This window comes from Miniopterus natalensis, chromosome 11, assembly GCF_054644295.1.
Source record: "Miniopterus natalensis isolate mMinNat1 chromosome 11, mMinNat1.hap1, whole genome shotgun sequence".
NCBI classification, from domain to species: Eukaryota; Metazoa; Chordata; class Mammalia; order Chiroptera; family Miniopteridae; genus Miniopterus; species Miniopterus natalensis.
The window spans coordinates 30404894-30428261 of NC_142091.1; the positions used below are offsets into that span (position 1 = coordinate 30404894).

Here is a 23368-nt window from a genome sequence, read left to right on the forward strand (position 1 = left end):
TTGATGGTTATGGTTGCTAGATTTCTGAACTGGTCCACAGAGACCCATTTAAGCTATCCTGTAACTAAACAAAAGTATTGTGCCAACTAGTGTGGAATCTAACTGCCCTTTAAGACATTGTTTTGAAGGGACAGTTTTCTCCACAGACCATGTCAGCCAAAGCAGAACTGTCAGGGGTCTTTGATTACAGGGGAGGAGATCGGCTGGTCTCGTCTTTCCATAGTTTGGAGCCAAACTAAGGCTCTGGAAAGGGGGCCAAGGAGCTAGGCAGGAGTTACTCAGCCCTCATCTGTACTCATTACTGGCATAATTGCTTCTCCTAATAGATGAAAACTCTGAAAGCAGAGTGTAAACACTGCTCTTCCATATCTTTCTATTACTGCAGTCCCTGGGGCACAACAGATATTAAAAATATTTTGAAGAAAATTAAATTGGGCAAACTGCCCAAACGTCTTTGGCAGGCAATGGCCTGAGGCTTCAGCACAGGGCAGCCGCCGCCAATGAGGGCAACTTTCAGTGGCAACTTTGGTTGGCAGGAGGAGGGGGAGTCCAAAGGGAGGAGGGAAGAGCTCTCCAAGTTGTAGAGTGGCCAGAAAGGGGGCTGGAACGGTCAGCTTCTGCCTCTAACGGAGTTGGAACAAGTGTCTGATGAGACAGCGGCTTATAAACAAGAGAGTTCATGAGGGTTTGGGGACCAGTCTAACTTGGCATCTGGAGGGTCAGAAAATGGAAGTCTTGCCCTGGCCGGGGAGCTCAGTTGGTTAGACATCGTCCTGATACGCCAAGGTTGCAGGTTCGGTCCCTGGTCAGAGCACATTAAAAGAATCAACCAATGAGTATATAAATAAGTGGAACAACAAACTAATATTTCTCTCTCTCTCTCCCTTCCTCTCTCTATAATCAATAAATAAAATTTTAAAAAAGGAAAAGAAAATGGAAGTCCTCATTATTCCATCCTACATATGCTCATCTCTATAACCTTTATATTTCTTACTCATTCAAAGTAATCGCTAGATATATTAATGATAATCGAATGATATATTAATCATTCGACCTCATTTCTGATGGGTCTCTTTTTCAATTCAGGATGCAGTCCACTAGACTAATGCTGGGTATTATTTGAAACTTTTACCCAACAAAACACAAAAATTAGTCTAAAAATTGCCGTGTGTCAGGAGCTTAGTTGTAATAAATTTTACATCCTTAGCATCTAAAAGAAACCATACAACCTGGAGCTTGATAACATGAAATATTAATTCTTTGCTGTAAATCATGAAATATAGATAACCAGATATGCTCTGACTAAAGCTGTACCTCTCTCTATTGCTATATTCCTACCGAAAAAGTAGCAATAACATCCAACTGTTTCAAATTCCACATAAAGTTGTATGGACTGTTTTTCTTCTTAAAGACAGAGTAACTGGCACAAGGGACCACATGAAAATCTCACTGTCATCCTCTGTGATTCAGACCATGTTTCAGGTGACAACTATTAACTATTCATTTGTGAATACAGCCAAAGAACCTGGGAACATGTAAAAGTTTCCTCATAAAAGTTTGAGATACTGCAAGTGGGAGCTTGGGAGACTATGACCTTGTGCAGTTAGGCTCTTGGCTGCTCAGGTGCCCAGGTTAATGTGGTCACTTGTCGCAGGCTGACTGCAGAACTGCCCCGGCTAAGCTTGCTTTGCATTTCCTCCTTTCTCTGTCATGTCCAGCTCTGCTTTGGTCGACTCCTCCACAGCCTTTTGGGAGTCTGCAGTCTACTCTTCACATACTTCTGGTGTCATAGAGCTTTACTGTGCGGATCCCCTCCTGCGGTGGCCCCCTTTCAGCCCCAGCAGGAGAACACTGAGCAAGGGCCGGCGGCGATGCCAGCCAGGCAGCAGCTTCCTCAGGCACAGTGTGTGTCGCAGAGCCATCCCTACCTCGCTGAATCACAGCGCTGGGGGCACTGTCTGAAGCATATTGGTTTGGTGTCAGACACATGGGTTCAAGTCCCACTTTCACTCCTTAATAAGCTTGTGAGTTTGGTAAGACAATTAACTTCTCTTGGCCCGTTTCCTCATCTTTAAACTGGCACAGTGATATCTAACCCAAAGGAACCTGTAGATGAGATAAAGTGTAGAAAAGCAGGTGCTGGGGCTGTGAGTTCTCTTGGAGATCACCAAGGGACTTTCATTTTACAGATGAGGAAATTGACATTCAAAGGAGGAATATTACGTTTTTGTAAGTGGACCTGAACCCAAGTCTTTTAACTCACTATTAGTGTACAGAGAACTTCTATGGCTCCCTGCCCTGTGCGCCTGGAAGGACAAAAGTAAGAATGATCTGTGACTCTACTATCTAATGGCTTGTAACAACCCACACGTTCTCTATTCCTGGGTCTAATCTAAGATTTCCTCTTATTAAGAGAAAGAGCCACTTCCTGAATAATCAGGACTGTGTTTCCTGTATCCAATATCTTATCTTAACACCTCCTTCCAGCTAAAAGTTCAGGGAAGCAGCTCTAGGTGCTTCTTCTCCTGTGGCTACTGAATAAGAGAGAGTCGGACGGCTGACCAAGGAATGGTTTGTACCGGGTCCCAGTGATGACCCACCGGGAGGCATGAACAAAGGACTTTGGTCATCTTTGTTTAGATCAGCGATCACACCCACTCTCTTTAGAGCCTGGGCTGGAGAACACTGCAAAAATTGACCTACGGTGTTTTGTTATAGCAGCCAAGCGGACTGAGACACAGGCCCTCCCAGGGCAGCAGCCACCTCTTCTTTGCTCTGTTGTCAGGACTGTTAACTAGTCAGCCACGTATCCCTTAGATGTCTCAGGGGTGAGTCATAAAATGGAGCTGAATGGCCTCTAAACTGGAGAGGACACCAAACAACCTGAGGAATTTTCTTAGAAACTTTCCATCTTTATTTGAGGTGAAAGGGGAATTACCCTTCACCTGGCCCTTTAGGGGACGGTGTAGAACTTACAGCACACCAAGGGCCCTTTCCAAAAACTATCCCCTAATTTCTAATGATCTTTTCTTGGCCTCTCCAACTTCTTTCGTGGACCAGAATTTGGTGGTCGAAGGTATGAAGCCAGTTTTCTGCCTCGTCGTATTGCAAGTTTGCACGTGGTATCTTCCTGTACTTCGAAATGTGGTATCCATTACACGGCCACCCCAGTTCAAACTGAGACTAAAAAAGTTTCATTTTAATATCTTTTTTTACTTACAATAAATCTTTTTTTTATCTAAAATACTTCTTCCTCGCAAGTAAAACAGTCTAACACAAACCCCGCGACCATGGGTGTGAGAGGAGATTTCCAGAGAAATCATGGAAGGATGGGGCAGGTGGGAGAAGAGGAGGGGAGAATAGCAAGAAGGTTTTAGATAATTGACTTAGGAGACCCAGGCTCATCGTGTCCAATTAGTGGCCCCCCAAGTGTTTTAAAGTCCCCAGGAAGAGTTGCTGCTGCGTGGTTGGGAGAAGTGCCTAAAACTAATGACAAATAAGATAAGCCTCGAACAGCCATTTCCCAGTGACACAAAAAACTGGTATAAATCAAGATTCAACCAGCAAGGAGTTCAATAAATAAATGTTATTACCACCACTACAAAGTCGGATACAACAGCATGACAATTTTTAGCTGAAACAAATCATCCAAATTTCTTTCTTTTTTTAAAGAATAGTTAATTGATTTTTTTTTTTTAGAGAGAGGAAAGGAGAGAGAGAAAAACATTGATTCGATCAGCTGCCTCCTGCACGCCCCCCCCCACCAGGGATCGAACATACAACCCGGGCATGTGCCCTGACCAGGAATCAAACTGGCAACCTTTTGGTGCACAGGACAATGCCCAACCAACTGAGCCACACTGACCAGGGTCCGGATTTCTAATCAAGATAATGGGTTGAGTTTATATGAGATCGCTCTTTCTACTTTAAAAATATAAAATGAAATGCTGGATAAAATTTTAGAACATTTTAAACATGCCAGAACAATAACTGTTTTAGAAGTATGGCACTGGCACACAAATACATAGATCAATGGAACATAATAGAAAGTTTAGAAAGCTCTCCAAATATACATGGGGCATGCGTTAAAGCACGATCAAGTCAGCATCTCAGATCAGTAGGGTAAAATGGATTACTTGATAAATGATATTGGGACAAATGGAAAACCATCTGGCAAAAAAAATAAAATTGGTTTCCTATCTCACACACACACAAAAATCAAATATTTAAATATAAGACTACAAAATTTTCTCACACATACACCCCACAAACAAAAGGCTAATGACAAATGGGAAAATATTTGTACCTTGTATCACTGTTAAAGAGCTAATACCCTTAAAAATATAAAGTATTCCACAACACAATAGAAAAGCAGGCAAAGGGTATAAACAGATGGTTCACATGAAAGAGTCCTGAACTTATAAAAAGATATTCACTGGTACTTATAATAAGAGAAATGTAAATTAAAGCTACAGTGAGATACAGTGTTCTACTTTTAAGGATGACAAAGAACAAAGAGTTGGATAATATCCCCCGTTGTTGAAGATGTGGGAAAACTTAGCACAACCTCTGTGGAGGGCCAGGCCTATCAAAATAAAAATAAATGGGCTGCTTAGGCCAGCCATTTCCCTTTAGAGATATACATAAATGAAATTACATGAACACAAGGATATTCATCACAGTAAAAGGAGATATGTATAAGGATATTCACTGCAGCATTATTTGTAACAGTAAAAGGCAGGAAACAACCTAAATGCTTATGAGTAGGGGACTGGTTAAAAAAATTATAGGACAAGCCAAAGTAGCCATTGGGAGACTGAGGAAGCACTAACACGTACTGACCTATAATAATGTCAATATTGTTATGGGGAAAATCGCATTCGTAGCATGCTGTTTGTTTATGTATATATAATATTTCTGAAAGGCTACGTGAGAAACTGGTAATAGTGGTTTTATCTAGAGAGAGGACCGAGTGGCTGGGGAAACAGACAGGAGTGGGAAGGTGCCACACTCTCTCTCATTCTGTACTTTTCTTTTGGGAAGGAGAACCTCTTGAAAAAGTGTAACTCCAAGCCCAGACTTGTCTGGGGCCAAATTTACACTACCGTTATGGTGCAGATGCCCTGAGCCGGGAAAACGACATAGAAAGTGATCTAGAGGCGGGGGAGGGAGGGTCTGGACAGGCCCCCAGCAGAGGACGAAGGGAACCAGCTCACATGAGCCCCTCTGCAGTGCTGCCACCAGCACCAGGGGGCTCGGGCCCGTCCCCTCACCCGCCCACAGCGTTCTTTCAGGCCACCCTTCTCCCACGCGTTCTCCCCTGACTTTCCTGTCTCTGGTCTCTGGTGTTCTTTTGAGCCACTCTGCTAGTTGCAGTGACAGACAGGTGGCTCATGGCTCCCAGAGCCAGTCCTGGCGCATCATCCCGTCCAGTGTCACCCTGTTCCACACCCTCCCCACTCTGTCTTGCTCACATTTGTTCTCCAGGGTTTTGCGACTCCAGCTCAGCATGTGCTTGGGGTGGCTGTAGCTCGCCTCGGCTGAATTTCCTCTCTCATATAACCGGGTCCCGGGCCCTCCTGCCTCAGTGGACTTACCCCAGACCCAGGGGGAGCGCACAGACACCACCCCGAGTGAAACGCCCTCCTTGGGCCAGCTGCTGGCAGCCTTTCTCCACCCGCCTCCCCTCCCTTTGCTCCCTCCTCGCGGTTTCTTAGGTGGTCCTGGGATAGTTTCTCTGTTTCCTCCCTCCGCCTTCGCTCTTGGGCTCAAGCTGCTTGTGCTGACCCAGCGGAGAGGAATGAATGGTTCAGGGAGAACTGGGTTTTTTCCTTCCATTGAATGTCTGCCCTGTAAAGTGTTTTATTGAACCTGAACTGGCTTTGTTGCAACTGACCTGACATTTTCTCTGCATTCTCTTTAACTTTATTGATGTCATTCTGTAGGGAGACAATGAGTTTAGCATGCTGCTCACTCCCTACATTCTTGTATTCTTCCCAATATTCCTTCTCGCTGAGTTTCTCGAGAAATAGTTTCTCAGTGTTGCTTATTTGCAAGCGCATATCTGTTGAAAGAAAATCAAAACACCGTGTCATTTCTACTGTCCTTGCAACCATGGTGTGTTGCAATCTGGTTTTATGAAGTTAAGGTCTGATATTAAGATGCTGTTATCTCATAAATCTGATTTTATACCAACAATTTAAGGAAATTGAAACTATTCAAACCATTGTTTAACTATCCCTCATGATTCCAAATCTAAGTAAAATTAAAATTCCAACTCTAAAGTAGGTGTTTGGCTTTGGGCTGTGATGGAAAGCTATAGAAGACAATTCAACTATATGCCTAGGGACCCGCAAGTTTAAATTACCCCTTTGATAGCTGGATAAGGGTCCTATTTGTACAGTGTATTATGCCACATATTCTTTTTATTAGAACATTGTCATTTTTCTGGCCATATGCCTCCGGGCAAAGTGATTTCACTTTATGTCATTCCATGGTCCTTGGCAACCATTTCTGTACGTAATTTGTTTAGTCTGTCATCTGAAGTTCATTTGTGTGAAATGATAGTATATAAGTCATAACAACATGTTTTCCCCCACACCCACCTGCAAGACTTCAGAGTAAAAGATAAGTTCCCCAGTTAAACATGTACAAATACTGAGCTATCTCGACCATATACACTTTCAGTGTGCCCGGGTACACTTGCTAAACATGGTGTGCTACGCAATCTTCAGGCTCAATATCATGCTGCTGAATATTTTGGAAAAGGAACCATTACAAAGAGCCAGGTGCAGCGAACATGATGGCTACTTGGCTCATGACCACACAGCGTCCTGTTTGAGGGCCCCTGGAGAGCAGTGCCACCTCCTCCTCATCTCTGCGAATTCAGCACTCAGCAAGAGGCTGGCACTTCGTTGGTGCCCAGTAAATGTTTATGGAATGACGGAAGCGTCCCAATCAGGCCGGAGGGAGGCTCTTCAGGCCAGAGGTCCAGAAGGACTCCAGACATGTCTTTTTCTAAATATGTAAGATTATGTATCTTTAAATCCCTTAATAAATGGCACTTGCTATTTCATCAAATAATTAATACTCCTATAACCCAGATGACCAGCCGTCCTCTTATTTGAGCAGACGATTGCTGTCTCAGCCCTGTGCCTGCCACATTCAGCTTTTGGGGGGAGTGCTGGTTGACATCACTGAAGATTTTGAAACAGAGGCGGAGGTAGCGACTGTTGCTCTACTTTCCCAGGACCCCTGTCCACTTCACTTCTAATAACACACTTTTCCTACTCCTTGTCAGGTACAGTTGTTTGTATGGAAAGTAATACAATAATTAACAAGTAATAGTTCAAGAAATAGACTCTGTTTCGCATACTCACAACTGTAAATGGACTTTTGCCCCACCCAGTGTGTAGGCCAGCCACAGTGGCCCCTTCCCTGGCCACCGGGATCGGTCCAGGCGTGAGCATGTGTCCCAAGCTAGACACGTGCTGAGTCTTCCGTATAAATATTTCTACTGAAACTGGTGGAAAACATGTTTCTTGCCTCCATTTTGAGGTTATAAAGATGTAAGATCAGAGGACCCTATGGCTAGAGTTCCAGCCTCATGGGGACAACAGCCTCAGAAAAAGGAGCCAACTTTCGGGGGAAGACAGAGAGGCAATTGCTAAAGGAGGTGGGAGGATGAGGGAAGGAGAGAGGGGAGGGGGGCAGGGAGGGGAGAGGGAGATTTTTTTCTTTTTTTTTTGAGAAAGCTGAGATCTGACAGCATGTGAGGCTCTGGGTCACCTGTCTTTTCTGCTTGGTTATATGAAAAGAATTACATCCTGTTTACGCTTAAGCTAGTTTGGGTGAGATTTTTATCCGTGTAACTGAAAGAATCCTAATGAAAGTTTGGAAGAAAGGGGTTGTATCAGTACTTCTCAAACCCCACTGTGCGTGGGAATCCCCTAGGGTCTTGTCAAAACGCAGGTTCTCATTGAGGAGGTCTGTTCGGCTCTGCGGCTCTGCACGGAAACAAGCTGCCACGAGGTGTGGCTGCCGCTCCACAAACCCGTCCAGTTGCAAGCGACGACCTGGGGCGAACGGGACTGCCTCAGAAATCCTCCCAGGCGCCGGCGCTCCCCCCTTCCCTTTCTCCCGGCCCCTGTGGGCTGCCTCGGCCCTTGGGCCGCCTGCATGCTCCTCCGCCTGCTGTCATCCAGCTGGGGACAGGCCATACTCGGCCGGCCCTCGGCCCAGACCACAAACAGGCACACCCCAACCAGCCGGCCCTTCCCTGGAAGGCAGCTCGCTGAGCACATCCCAGTGGCCCTTTGGTCGCAGTCCCATCTTGCGGGACTTACGAAAGTATTCCTTCCAAACGTAAGCAGAGCTTTCCCGGAGAGGAGCCCTGAACAGTACAGATTACTACCTCCCGACATCACTGCTGCCCAGGAAGAGACTTGGGTAGGAGGAGGTTTAGGGGAACAGTTTTGGAGGCCCCAAAGAATGAAGTTTGCTAACTAATGTTTGCTTTTAGTAACTATTTCTTTCAAAAGAACAAATTATCCATGAATGGAATGCCTGCTCTGTGCAAAGTCTTGGGTAAGGAGGCTCTCCGAAATATTTGGGGAAATTCAGTGAACTCCTGTCCCCTTTTTGGCTCCCAGCTTCAGTCTAGTGGCGCTCAAGCCTCTTTCCCGTGTTCTCCAGCTTCCTGGCAGAGATGCATTTAGAGGGGCCCTGGCTAAAGCAGTTTTAGAAATCTCAGCGGCAAGTTTGAGGGTAAAGGAATAGGAATTAATAAAAATACAAGTGTCAAAACTATGTGTGTGACCTAATGGTATTTCCTCAGCCCATGGCAGGAGTGTGCCCTGGGTCCCTCACCTTCTGCACCCAGCGGCCTTTCTCTCCGTGGCCTCCACGCCGCCTCCTTCCCGACTCTAACCCCCTTTGCGGTCTAAATGCGGGGAGGCTTAGCTCTGTGGAGACATTGGGTGGGGAAGTTCGTGGTTATTCCCCTGTCGTTCCCAACTCTGAGCTGAGTCTGCAGCCAAGGACGCCACCAAACAAGAGTAATTCCCCCAAGAAAGAACAAATCCCCGTCGTGAGGAGCCCAGAGCGGCGTCTCCCAGGGCGCTGCCTGGCCTGAGAGTAGGGGGCTGTCACCTGTCCTTGGCCTCGGTCACTGCCCTCATCCCCCCTGCCTTGGTCCCAGTGCCTTTTTCCACTTTGCCGCTTCCCTCCTGTCCGCTTGTGAGCTCGTAGCTGTGGTGGTAATGACACCATCTGAAGTATGTGCGCTGCGCTTTTCATATATTAGAAACAGAAGCGTTAATACGTTCAAAAATAACTCGATTCAGCTTTGTGATAATTTTCTGAGTTTGTAAATCACCTCTTAAGTTTTGTTCCTGGTCTCTTTCAAACTTCCACTTTTCCTTCATTGCCGCCTCGACCTCCTCTCTTGTTACAACTTTTAAGGCATCTGGCTTCTCCTCGGTCAGCTCCTTTAGCAGGTTCCGAATGTGCCAGACCTGCTCGTCCTTCAAGCGTCCGTTCTGCCGGCAAACCAACAGGCGTCAACTACGTCAGCTGGAGCGTCCCACCCACCTCCCTCCAAACAGTCGCACGCGGAGGCTCGCAGAGTGAGAGAGAAATAGTTAATGAAATCAGTTAGACAATAACACCTCTAAAAGTTTATGGAACATGGAAGATTTAAAATTAAACCCATCAACACATTAACCACAGGATAGAAAGTTACATTTTAACAATTGTGTTATTAATCTACCAGTCTCTCACCCCATAATAGGGCCAATGAATATTAAAATTAGATCTTGGAGGTCAATTTCTCCAGCTTAACACCATTCTTCTTTAGCAATCATCATTCATTTAGTCAGTATTTATGGAGCCAAGTAGTCTTCTATACACTAGGAATATAAAAGTGAACAAACTAGACAAAGAGTACTGTTCATGTGGAATTTACATTATTCTTTGCATTTTTTACAAATGACCCTAATTCTCTTATTTTAGGGTGATGCCTACTCACCATTCCAATGCTTCACACTTGAAATGTGGACTGGGTTTCCTCTTGGATATCCTGCTTCTAAGCTTCTTATTTAATCAACTTAGAGTTTATTCTTGTCCTTGCTATCTTATCATGTGTATTCGGAGATATCTGAGTGTGTGTGAACTCAGTACATTTTCCTTGTAATTTTCTTAGGATCTCTTTAAGTTCTAATACTCACTTCCTTGATGTCTCTCCTCCAATTTTTTTAAAACCTAATAAAATGTATATTCTTAAAATCTGTTAATATGTCTTTTAAAATTTACTTACTTGCCCATACTTTAACACACTCCTTACTATAACTTTTTCCAAAATTATATTTGATTCCTGGTATTCATGTCTTTTTATCCTCTTACTTGGACACTTTAAGAGTATTTTTCTTTCCCAAAGTTGATTTTTAAGACCAGCTCTTCTCAGGCTTTACCATGTGTACCAAGCACAAGGGGATCTTGCTAAAATGCAGATTCTGGAATTCAGTAAATTTGGCACATTTCTGAAAAGCTCCAGGTGATGCCAAGCCTGCTGGCCCACAAGCCATACTTTGAATAGCAAAGTGTTTTCAGATAATCTAAGTAAATTATGATTTATCGATAGTATTAGAGTCTACTAAAACTCCATTCTTTATTTCTTAATCCAACAAACTTTAAACTTGAGGGCTGAAAGACTTACTATCTTAAAATTGTTTAGCAAAATAGACATTAGTTTAATAAACTAGGGTTTAATGTTACTGTAATGCCCTTTAAGTTATTCCATAGGTTGCATGATATGATTGTCATTTCAGTGCATTAGAATTTTAATTTAAAACTTTGATGAACTGAACGAAAGCAATGATTAATTAACTTTATGATGCTCAATATTGATAAATACAAGCCAAAAAAAGGGGTGGTAGTGGATTGAGATGGATAAGCTTTGAGTAATTTCAAAAAATAGAAACAAAGATTAAAGGGCATGGTATTCAAACATTAGTGGTTTAACTTCTCTGATCTTTTGTTTACAATATTCTAAACTATCATAATTAATTCTGTCTCTGAAGAATTTTTAATACCAAGAGATTCATAATGTGATAAATCTGAAAACTGAATTTCTCTCCTTCTAACCCACCCTTTAAAATCTTATTGGGAGTGACATAAGCAGGAATATTGGAGTAAAGACCTCCAAAAGTCCTCTCCTTCATAACAGCAATTAGAAAATTGGCAAAAATTGGCAAAATCAACTTTTCAGAAGTCTGGAAATGAAAGGCTTGCAATTACTTCCAGGAAGTGTTTATTCAAGAAAAATAGTTGAATCTGAGTAAGGGCAGTGAGCTTTGTGGCATTTTACCTTGCCTGAAAAGCCAATAGCCCCACAATCATGATAAAAAACACCAGCCTAGCAGCTTGGGGATGGGGTCAGGGAGAAAAGAGAAGAGGGGAGCAGAACTCTTCCAAAACACAATCCCTAAACAATGGTCATTACTTGACATATCTGATAGTTCCCTGGAAAATCCCACCAGCAAACCTGTCTTTATTTAACTTGACTCAGAACTCACCCAGTGTGTGAACAGCTTTTTTCCAGATTGATGTTTGTCAAAAACAATCAGAGGCAATTGTGAAACATTAAAGCTCCCTGAGGTGGTAATAACAGCTGGGGTAAACAACAAACTGACCAAAAAAAAAAAAAAAAATCCCACAAAAAAACAAACTCTAAAAGAAAGCTGGAGATAGGATGTCCATAGGAGATTAAAAAAGCTCTGACATAGTCACAAGAATCTAAAAGGCCACATGCATGTATAAGGCTGTGAGCATGCTCAGGAAAGACCTAAGAAGCCCCTAAGCACTCACCTCTGGCTGACCTTGAAGCTCCGTAGAAGCAAGAAGTAAAGGTGAAGGTGAAGTTGTAAATTTCCTGGCTGAGTGTAGAAGTCATGTTCCAGCAAGGACATAGAGCCCCTCATCAAAGGCTGGCACATTTATTGGTTAGAGACATTTAAAGAAATCTCTGTCCAATCATTAGCTGACCTCTAAGCTAAGCAAACAAAGACTTTAGTGGCCACCCAACAAAAAACATAGGTTTCACATAATTGATTCAGAAAAGTCACTAAGCAAGCAAACAACTACTACAATAAGCAGCAATGAAAAATTCTGGGGAGAAAAGAGAATCTAATCTCCAGAGTTGTCACATTATAATATTCAAAATGTCTGGTTTTCAACAAAAAATTAAGAGGAATGCAAAAAACAAACCAAGAAACTATGGTCCATCCACATTCTTACTGGGATTTTTACTATACACAGGGAAAAAGGGCCAGTCAATAGAAACTGTCCTTGAAGAAGCCTAGACATTGGACTTTCTAGACAAAGATTTAAAATCAGCTATCTAAAATGTATTCAAAGAGTTGAAGGAATTCATGCCTAAAGAATATAGGGCCCAGCTGGGCGTGGCTCAGCGGTTGAGCATTGATGTAGGATCCAGGAGAAAGAGGTTCGATTCCCTGTCAGGGCACATGCCCGGGGTTTAGATGAGGGCGTCATGATAGAGACCCCATGATGAGATTATTGCCTTTATGAGAGGAGGACAAGATCAGAGCCCTCTCTCATTCCACCGCTTGAGGGGATGATGTAAAAAAAGACCTTGATCTAAGTCTTATATCTTAAACAAAAATTAAAATGGACCATGATTTAAGTTGAAAAGGTGAAACTATAAACATTTTAGAATAAAACTTAGAATAAAACCTTTGTGATCTAGGGCTAGGCAAAGAGCTTTTACATATGACACCAAAGCATGATCCATAAGGGAAAAGTTGATAAACTGAACTTCATTAAAATTAAAAGCTACTCTGTGGAAGAGCCTGTTAGGAAGATGCAAAGATATGGTACAGACCAAAAGAAAATATTTGCAAGTAACATATTCAACAAAGAACTAATATCTAGAAGACCATTTATCTACCTACCTTCCTACCTACCTACCTACAACTTTTTAAAATTCTCAAAACTCAACAGAAAAAGAAAATAGGCAAAAGACACTAAAATAAATGTCACCAAAGAGAATATATAAATGGCAAATAAGCATATGAAAACATGTTCAATGTCATTAGCCATAAGGGAAATGTAACTTAAAAATACAATGAGATATCACTACCCACCTATCAGAATGTCTAAAATAAAATAGTGATGTTACCAGATGCTGGCAGATATGCGGATAAACTGGATCACTTATATATTGCTGGTGGGATTGTAAAATGGTACAGCTACCCGTTAAAAGGATGTCGATTTCTTACGATACTAAATATTTGCTTCCCATACAACCCAGCAACTGCATTGTTGGGAATTTATCTCAGAGAAGTGAAAGCTTATATTCTTATGAAAACTTATACACAAATGCTTATAAAAGCTTTATTTGTCATAGCCAAGTACTGAAAGTAACTCACATGTCTTTCAATAGGTGAATGTTTAAATAAAATGTGGTAGTTCCACATCATGAAATACTACTCAGCAATAAAAAGGAACCAACTAATGATATACACCACAACCTTGATGAATCTCCAGGGAGCTATGCAGAATGAAAAGAGCCAGTCCCCAAAGGTTACTTACTGTATGATTCCATTTATAAAAAATTCCTGAAATGACAAAATTACAAAAATGGAGAACAGATTAATGGTTTCCAGGGGTTAAGGAATGGATAGAATTGGGAGGGGAGTAAGTGGTTCTAAAGGGACAACTTGAGGGATGCTTGTATTGATGGAAATGTTCTGTATTTTGACTGTATCAATGTCAGTATTAATATCCTACTTGTGATATGTATTGTACAATAGTTTTGTAATCTGTTATAGGAAACAAGGTAATGGGTACTCAGGATCTCTCTGTATAATCTATAGTTATCTCAAAATAAAAAGTTAAATTTAAAAATGAAGGACAATAAATATTAGAAACTGAAAAACAAACCATTTGCTACTCTTCAAGGAATTCTCAAATATTCCATTAAATAGATTCATGTTTTGTTTTCTTATAAATAAATTGAATTACTTTGGTTTTACATGGTATTTTAAAATGAAATATTTGTAGAAACTTGAATCATACCAATGAAAATATCCCTTGCTAAACTATTGAACTGCTAATCCTTTTACCAAATATGGGCTTTTCTACTTATTTTTGTAGAAGTGGAAAATTCCTTTATCAAGTATGTCCTCAATACTAAATAAATCTCTATCTGATTTTCCTTATGCTACTTAATTTTAGTAAAGCAACAATGACCTCTAAATTAAATTTCAGATAAAAAATACTTACCATGATATATAGGCAAAACATTTACAAAGATATTGTTAATTTAAAAGTCATTACATACAACTAATAAAAATATGTAATATATAAAGAAAATTTTCTTTTACTTTCCATACATAGCACAATACTTCTCAAAGTGAATCCAATTCTGTTACATCAAATTTTTAACACAATAGCTATTCTTTTCAAACATGTGATATTTTTATTTGTAAATTAAAACAGCATCTCATGTCCTATAATTTAATGTTGTAGAAACATTACTATATCATATTTCCCATGATATGTAAGTTTAATAACATCTATATTAAACTTACCAAATCCCATATATAAATTTCAAATGGAAGGGAAATGTTTCTGACAACATATTACAAAATTCACTGCGTCTGAAAAATTATTTTGAGCTACATACTGAAATAAAATTTAGATATATCCAGCAATATGCTAAAAATATGTTTATCTTGCAAAGTGAAGTAAATAATTGTTCTTTGAGGTAAAAATAATTATGACATTTTAAAGTAGAAGAAAGGAGCTTCAGTAAATAAGCTACAAAAAGGGGATTAATTTTGTTTTGTTATAAGGCCATTACATGGGCTTTTACCCTTTTAACTTTTTATGACTCATAAGAACAAGAACAGAATTTGCCAAAATAGCACACAGAGTTCCCATCTATTCACCCAGTTTTCCCCAATGATAACTTTTTTTTTAAATCCTTACCCGAGGACATGCTTAGAGAGAGGAAGGCAGAGAAAAGAGAGAGAAACATGGATTGGTTGCCTTCTGTACTCTCCCCCACTGGGGGTCAAACCCAAAACCCAGGTATGTGCCCTGACTGGGACTCAAACCGGCAGCCTTTCAGTGCATGGACGACCCTCAGCCAGCTGAGCCGCTTGGGCTGGGCCAATGACAACATCCTACATAGCACATTATCAAAACCAGGGAGCTGGCACTGGTACACTGTTTCTAACTAAACTAGAGATGTTATTTGGATTTCACCAGTTTTCACGTGTGCTAATTTTTTTAAATGTGTGGAATTATGAAATTTGTCACACACATATGTAAGAATGATCACCACATAGATGGCATTTGAAGCTGTGGTGTTAAATAAGATCTCCCCGAGAGAGGTTAGACGGAAAGAAAAGGTTGAGATCAGAACACTGGTAAATACCCTAATTAAGGTGTAGGTCCAGGAAAAAAACAATGAATGAAAAACGTGAAGAAGTGGTCAGAGAAGTACTGTAGGAGGAAAATTAAGGAAGAATGATGTCCTGGAACCCAAAGGGTAAAGAGCTTCGAGATGACAGTAGTGACTGCCGAAGGGATGTGGGGTAAAGTAAGGATTAAAGAGAGTCCATGGGACCTGGCTAAGTGGTGATTAATAACTGTTGCTAGAGCGCAAGTGGTGGAATAGCGGAAGTGAAAGAATGAATCGGGAGGTCAGGAAGTGGACACCGTGAACCATGAAAAAGCTAACGAGGTTCAGTGGAACAATGACTGCAGAGAGAGAGAAAGGTTATAAATGAGGTGTCAGCCTAAACACACATGGGAAGGGATGACGGGTAGGAAGGAAGAGGGCCATTCCTGATTTTGACAACTGAAGAGAAAAGTATATCTTGCTAATGAGTCACATGTAATTTAGCAACTTAAATGCATGTGACCTCGATGTTCCAGTTTAGACAGAGGGAATTAAAAGGATCCAGCCAAGAGAAGAGAGTTCCGGGAAGAGAAAACAGCCTCTTTATTGTAAAGGTGCAATCACAAGAAAGAGCCTGGGTTTCCCAAGATTTAAAAGAAGCAATGGTAAGCAAAGGGTGGAGCAGCTGGAGACAAGGTGGGAGAGGTGTGCGCAGGTCAGATTTTGCAGGGCTTGAAAGCTTTAGGAAGGACTATGGATTTTATTTTCTGTGCAATAGGAAGCCACTGCAGGGTTTTAAGCACTGAAAGGTTTACAGTATTCAAAGGGCAATCTGGTTGCACTGTGGAAAATGTACTGGCTAGAGAAGGATGGGTAAGAGATGACGGTGGCTTAACCTGGAGCAGTAGTAGCATAAATGGAAAAAAATAGATTGCTTCACACTGCTGGGTCCACTAGTGACCCCTGGAGCAGAGCTAGGCCTCTCCCACTCTTGCGCTAATCCTCATGGAAACAAGAACTTTGTTTCTGGCTCCATCTGATGGGCTATGGGAAAGTGACTCCTTGGCCCTGATCTGTTGTCCTTTCCACAGCCAAATGGAAGTCCCAAAGCTGACCGCTGGAGGATGTGCACTGGTCCCTTGATGGCAGCTCACTCCGAGCACGTAGGCCAAACTGCCGCTTCCCATGCTCATCCGCAGACCCAAGTTTCTGTTTTTGTCCGTATTACAAGTGACTGTTCCTTGAGAATCATGACAATGTCAGGGTCACAGTCATATCACCACCAGGGCCTGTCTTGCCCAATAAATATCTGCTGAATGAACAAACTAGCCCTGTGAGGAAGACTAGGAAGCCCCTTTTTATAAGAGGGAAACAGGGATCATCCCAGTTTGGGCCAAAATGACATCGGCAGTAAGTTGTACAGTCAGGATGCAAACTCAGGCCTCCGATCTTAGATTTTCGTTAAAATTTATAGATAGTCTCTTTAGACAAAGCTCCTCTCCCCAAATAACATTTAAGTGTGGAAGTTTCAGGGTCCATATAAAGTTAATGTTTTGATAGGGGACACCCTCAGTATTTTCTCATTCATGAGATGCTTTACGGGATAAGTTTAATGATCATTAACTGCTTTCAACATTTATTTCTGTTGGTCTTTATTTCTCATAGTCGTATATAGCACCCCTTGGATATTCATTTTAATCTGATTTTATAAAAACAACACATCATCCTAAACATTAAATTAGTCACTTTAGCAACTAAGATTGTATTTTTCAAATAATATTTACATAGTCACACTCCGAAAATCTAAAAGAAAACAGATGCAGAAATTAAAAATAAAGAACCAATGTTTTATAGTTTGGCTAAATAAGAAATTAAAATCTAAATGTGGTTTCAGAGCTTTAAAATTTTGAACATAAGACTCAAGCATCCTCATGATTCAAACGGATTTCCTTTGACATTGCAATTAATATAATAGGAAAAGCAGTGTCCTCTTGCCTTACATGTACAAAAAAAACTTAAATAGATTGTAAATTAATCAATTACAATTACTAAATAAGATAATTTCCTAGGGTACATTTCATCATAATTCACAATTTTTTAAAGCATTTGTGTAAATGTTTAATGACTTGAAATAGGCATTAAATCTTGTACTTACTCTTTCATGATACTTTTGGTTCTTTTCTCTAAGACTCTTTATCTGAACCATGAGACGTTCTACTGTATTTTCCTTTATTTGACAGCTGTTAATAAGGATAACATTTGTTACAATTATTTATCTTAGAAAAAATGAGTGAGACAAAATTTAAAAATTCAATTATTTGAGTCGAAATAAAGTATTAAATATATTATAAAAACCCATTTAGGGATAAGAACCTTTCTTAAGTATTTTGTGTTTCTGGGTATACTTTTACTCAGTAAAATATAGAGCTAACTTCAGTTTTTTAAAATCAATAACCATTTGTATTTCACAGTAGTAATTTTGATGCTTTCTAATGATCTATAAATAATTTAGCTTTAAGAAAACCTAGGAAAGGGCACGCTGAAAATGTGATTTTTAGAATTCTAAAAATGTTCAGACAAAAATGACAAAACAAAGACTTTATAAAGTATGCCCATCTTCTTGAAAAAATAAGGTGAACTAGGCATACCTATTGGTTCAAGTTCGTTAGTATGTCATCTCTTCTATAAATAATAAAAGCTTCCTTCCTGACACACATACATTTCTTTAACACCCACAAGTATTTGCTGAGCATCTGCTAGGTATGGAAGAGAGACAGAAAAGTGCAGAAAGACTGGCATAGGCCATTTGATGGCTATTTGAAGTGTTAAGTATATCTCAATATCTCTGCTACCTAGTAAATCTGAGACCAAATAAATCTGAGACCAAAATAAGGCCACAGAAATAGCTCTGTATAGCCCCCTTGACCTCGATTTAAAAAACGCACAAAAATATAGCAGTTCTGTGGTGTAGTGAACAGAGGAGAGAGTGGTTAGTGAATGAGGAACTCTGGTTTTCAATCTTCTCCCTACCACTTCTTACCTATCTGACCTCAGGCAAGTCAGTTCTCTGAGACTCAACTTCCAATGGAAACAACAATACCCAGCTCTACATATTTTTATAAGGATTAAAATAAGAAATCATATGTGAATGTTTCTGATATAAAGTACTTAGTAAATTTCAGTTGAATTTGAATCCTACTTCCTCAGTGCTTCCTCTGAATGATCATTTGTGTTGGTGACACTGTAGACCTAGCAGAGAGGAAAAGAAGTCTCCTTCTTTCCGGATAATGATAAAAATGGGACATGAAAACAAAACAAGCAATTCTTTTAGTGGCACCAAAGCTCAGATTAGATACTACGAAACTCGGACTTTAAGCTTGGCTCTCCACTAACCGCCTCTTAGCCAGTAAGGCCTTGGCTTGTTCTTCCATGAACAGGAGAATTGAAGGAGATAAGCTCCATCGTTCCTTTTCAGTTCCAAACTTCTACAACTTAAATTTATCAGTGTTCTCTTTCCTGCAGTCATGCATACAATGGAAATTTAATGAGCAGCCTCCATGTGCCCAGCATTGTTTTAGGCTGTATACAGATACTGACAAACAATGTCTTTATGATCCTCCCCCTCAAAGAGCTTACATTGTGCTTGACAATAAAGTAGTAAACACACAAGCATATTATTCACCCATTGGGATCAATGCTATGGGGGAAATAACAGGATATGAGAACAATAGTAATTGGAAAAGCTCCTATAGATAGATAGGGTGGTCTCCACACAATACTTAGAAATAAAGCTATATAAGCAAGTATAAACCATATTTCACTTCTTACCTAAAGCTTAGAGGCACAAAAATTTTGAAAGAGTTCCCTTTCCACCTCCAATTTTTAAGGAGAAAACTAAAAATGTTTATAAATGAAAATGCTCTGAAAAGAGCCTGTGCTAATTACTCACATAATTTCTGCAATTATAAATTTCTGCAATTATAAAAAGGGTAATCTTAATTCTCTGCATGGGTGGAGCAGGCAAATGAATCTCAAGTATGTGGTCTCCACTGGTGTGAGACTGAGAGCCCACCTTGATGATGACTGAGCAGGCAAAGATCAGACTGGAGGTTACACAGCCTGATCCCAGATATCGCACGGGACACACTTGTACTAAAAAATTGCTGTTTATCTGAAATTTGAATTAAATTGGGCATCTGTATTTTCATTTGCTGTATCTGGCCTACACTTAAACCTACCATCTCTCCCCTCAGAGAAGAGAGGAGCAGACAGACAACCCAGGGCCTTGTCTTGAGTTCCTTCTGCAGTGAGCAGTTAGAAAGATCTGCGTGGCCTTGGGGGGGGGGGGGTATACTTCTGAGATACCCTAAAGGGTTTGGCAGCTTCATCGCCCCCCTTCGGGAGCATGTTAGTTGCAGTTCTGATTTAGCACAGACTGTCCTGGGAATTCACTCCCGTAGCCTCAGGCCTCATGGGGAGATGGATTTCTCTCCTCACGCAGCCTCACCTCAGCTCCACACTATTAACCATCGCGGGGATTCAGGCTTCACTGTTCTCTGTGCTTTTTCCTTTTCATATCTCCCTTGTCGGCTCAGTGCCCTAGTAACCCACATGTCACACTAAATGCTGAAGCAAGTGGGATAAAAACCAAGAGGCAAGACATATTAAGGAGGCTTGAAAAAGATACAGCACTATCCTAAAGCACAATGATGTGAAATCGTTAGTGATGCAATATATCACCTTTCCTCTTCCCTCCCGCCTCTGAAGGGCAGCCACAGGTAGGCGATGAACATCCATCACTAGCATATTGCTCCCTCCTCTCCCCCAGAAAGTGGGGAAGCTAAACTTAGTGTCACATATCGAAAGCTGCAGAAATGAATTTCTTAGCATAATAGAAGTTTTGAGAGAAAATAACTTGACTAAGATACATTCAAATTTCTACCTTGTGCTAGTATATAATTTGAGGCCAAATGCGAGAATGTTCTATGTATAATTTATTTTGTTTTTATAGTTCCAAGACTGGGTAAAAGTATGAGAAAAGTGGAACATACAGACGACAGGAACTGTCTACTAGAAAGTATGAAGGAAAACTAAATTTTGAATGACCTTCAATGAGGTATGATTTATGTACAATATACTTAAAGAGCACAACTTGATGAGTTCTTAATGATATATATACTCATGGAGCAATCAAGATGCATGAAAGTCGCTCTGGTTAATCTCTTCCCACCTTAAAGAACATAATTATTTGCATGTATGCATAAACCAGGGACACAGATAATAGTCTGGTGAAGGACAGGGGAGGACAGTGGGGTGGTGCAGGTGGAGGTGGTCAATGGGAAAAAAGGGGGACATCTGTAATACTTTCAACAATAAAGATAAATTGAAAGAAAAGAAAAAAAAATGTCAATGAAGTGTCATCTTTCTCCCTCCATGCAATTTCATTGAGGATTCTAAGGAAAATATATTTGGATTCCGAAAAATTCTATACTTTTACCTTTTTTTTTAAACCCATAATCAGTCCACACCTATTTCTATATCTATATCCATACTCCTTGTAGAAAACTGGGGGGGGGGGGGGGGGAGAAGGACGGGACAAATACAGGGAGAAAATGAAAACCATCATTTCTCAGAGATGATCACCTTATAGGTTTAATATTGGCAGTCTCAGCTCTTTACAAGCAAGCATGGAAGTTCATGCCTTTTTTTCTTGGGATATATTTTTTAAAAAGTTCAGAAATTGTTGACTGACTACCTACTATGTGCTCTCAGTTCTTTGTAGGAGCTGAGACCGTATAAGGGAAACATTAGTTGCTGCTGAGGGGCCCTTGAAGAATCCTTCCTCAGACAATGAGGGGATATCCTCATTTGCCATGTGACAAATTTTCTGTCACCTAGGAACACATGGAATGAGTGAAGTGTCCCTAGCAGCAAGGCCTTGGCTGTTCCAGGCCATGAGATTATTTATTCAGTTTTTACAAAGGAAAGGGAACAAAAGCATGGGATGTTTGATTTATATCTTGCACTAGATCATGAGAATTTTTAAATGTTTGCCTCTTCGTAAACCTCTGTTAAATAGGGGAAAGACTGGCCTCTGGCTGACCCAGGAGAGAGAGAAACAGTTGTAACTGGATGTTGTCACCGTAAACAGGGACAGCGAGTTGGAGACCAGGTTGTATTCACCGAGGCTGACTCTTTGTGCATCTCTCCCAGGATGCGATGAGGAAACTTTTCAGTTAGGTTGAGAAATGAGTGCAGGTAGTATGTGGTTATCACTTAATGTTATCTCAAGCAGAAAATAAAAGGGAACTTTGTTAAAACTTCCTTTCCACGGATCTGTCTCTCTTAGTGTTCTGACCATTTCACTCACTGCCTTCTAAAGAAAACATGAAGAGTCTCTCAAGAAGGAGATGAGTTCTCCCTGAATGGTAAAAATAATTCTCTTAAACAGAAACCTAGTCATCAGTATCATGGGTTCCCTGCTTTCTGCCTGTCCCCTCCAGTAAATGGCTTGCCATTCCCGCCCCGGCAGGGCTCTGCTCGCCCGCCCCTGCTGAAGCCGGCAGCCTGCGCCCGCCCTCTGGCCCTCACCCTGCCTCCTCTCCTTTCCTGGGCTGTAACAAGCACTGCCTCACCCAGGGTCTTCCATAAACCTTTCTCTCTCCCACTCAATGTCTCCATACACCTGTTCCTCTTCCAGAAATCGGCTCAAACATTGCTTCCTAAAGTAAGCTTTTCCTGACCCCTTTGCACAGCACCTTAATTATAGCTACGAAAATTTTTTTAAAAGAACTTGAGTTAGTTGTCTGACGTGTGTCTCTCATGCTTCATCAGGGCAGGGACCATGTGGTCCTGCTGGCTGTTGGCCCCCAGTACCCAGCACTGGCCTCATTCTTGGCAAACATTCAAGCATTCGTTCAACAAATGCATGAATGAAGTATATTCTTATTTGGAACAAGACTGACATATGACCATTCACTCCCTAAGAATTACACCCACCCTGTGCCAAAAGCTGGGATTCAAAAGCTCTCAAGGGGCTCAGTTTCCATTGGTTGGATAAAACATGAACAGAGAATAGGTATGACCTCTAGTTTTGTTTCCAGTTCCTGGGAATGAAACATTAAGAGATGTTATCCTTACTAAAAATAACTCTAAATCATTTGTATTTGATCTGTAGCTATTTGGAGAGAATGCAAATTGGAATGTATGGAAATGAAAAAGATTTCCTCATTTACTCTTCTCTGAAGGCACGCTAACTATTCTATGTGGTACTTTAGAAGGTAGGCCAGCAAGGTGTTGTGTGTATACAGGAGAGTGACGAATAACACAGTGGAGGGAGGGAGGGAGCTAAAAGCACATAGATGAATGCTGTTTCATAGCTGCTGCCTGGACTATGTTATAGTCAAAGTTCAAAACTTTTTAAAAGATGCACTTAGCACAAGAGTGCAAGCATGCCTCCACTCCCTCCCACCCCAGCTCCCCTATAGCTTCTGAGGGCATCGCCTTCCCTTTGGAGCGACAGGAGTCTTAACAGTGTGTGCCATTTGCACACGGGAACCTTTGAACAGTCCAAGCTTACTGATAGTCTAGAAGAGCTTCACTGGTAGGCAGCTTCGCGTCTTTCGGCGGCGCATCTTGAGCATCCTTTTTATTTGCTTTCGCTGTGCTTTCCATTGCGGTGCTTAGCTAGTAAGAAATATACCTATTTCGAAAAGAGATATAAGAGAAGTAAATAAACTCTAGTCTTTGCCCCTCTACTGGTGCTTTCTCGAGGTAAGGCACAGCTGAAACATAATTTAAAGCCGGCTTTTCCAAGCAGACTGCTTTTCCGTCTAACGTCCACCACAGCTCTGGGGCGTCATAAACCAACTGCATTCTTGAGTCTGGTGAATTCTGTGTGTCGCCCAGGTACAGCGTCGCCCCAACCCAAACTGTGTG

The 23368-nt window shown here is 41.1% G+C and overlaps 1 protein-coding gene across 1 annotated transcript in view; it reads right to left on the reverse strand.

Annotated features, from left to right (window-relative positions):
- CCDC83 (coiled-coil domain containing 83) overlaps positions 1–23104 on the reverse strand; it is a 42883-nt gene extending 19779 nt beyond the window's left edge. Inside the window, exons 1-4 of the mRNA XM_016206733.2 lie at positions 23010–23104; positions 17586–17670; positions 9377–9539; positions 5897–6064 (exon numbers count right to left, since the gene is read on the reverse strand). Of these exons, the coding sequence (XP_016062219.2) occupies positions 5897–6064; positions 9377–9539; positions 17586–17670; positions 23010–23104 (511 nt within the window). The remainder of the gene's footprint in view (positions 1–5896; positions 6065–9376; positions 9540–17585; positions 17671–23009) is intronic.
- Between the last annotated feature and the right edge of the window lie 264 nt (positions 23105–23368).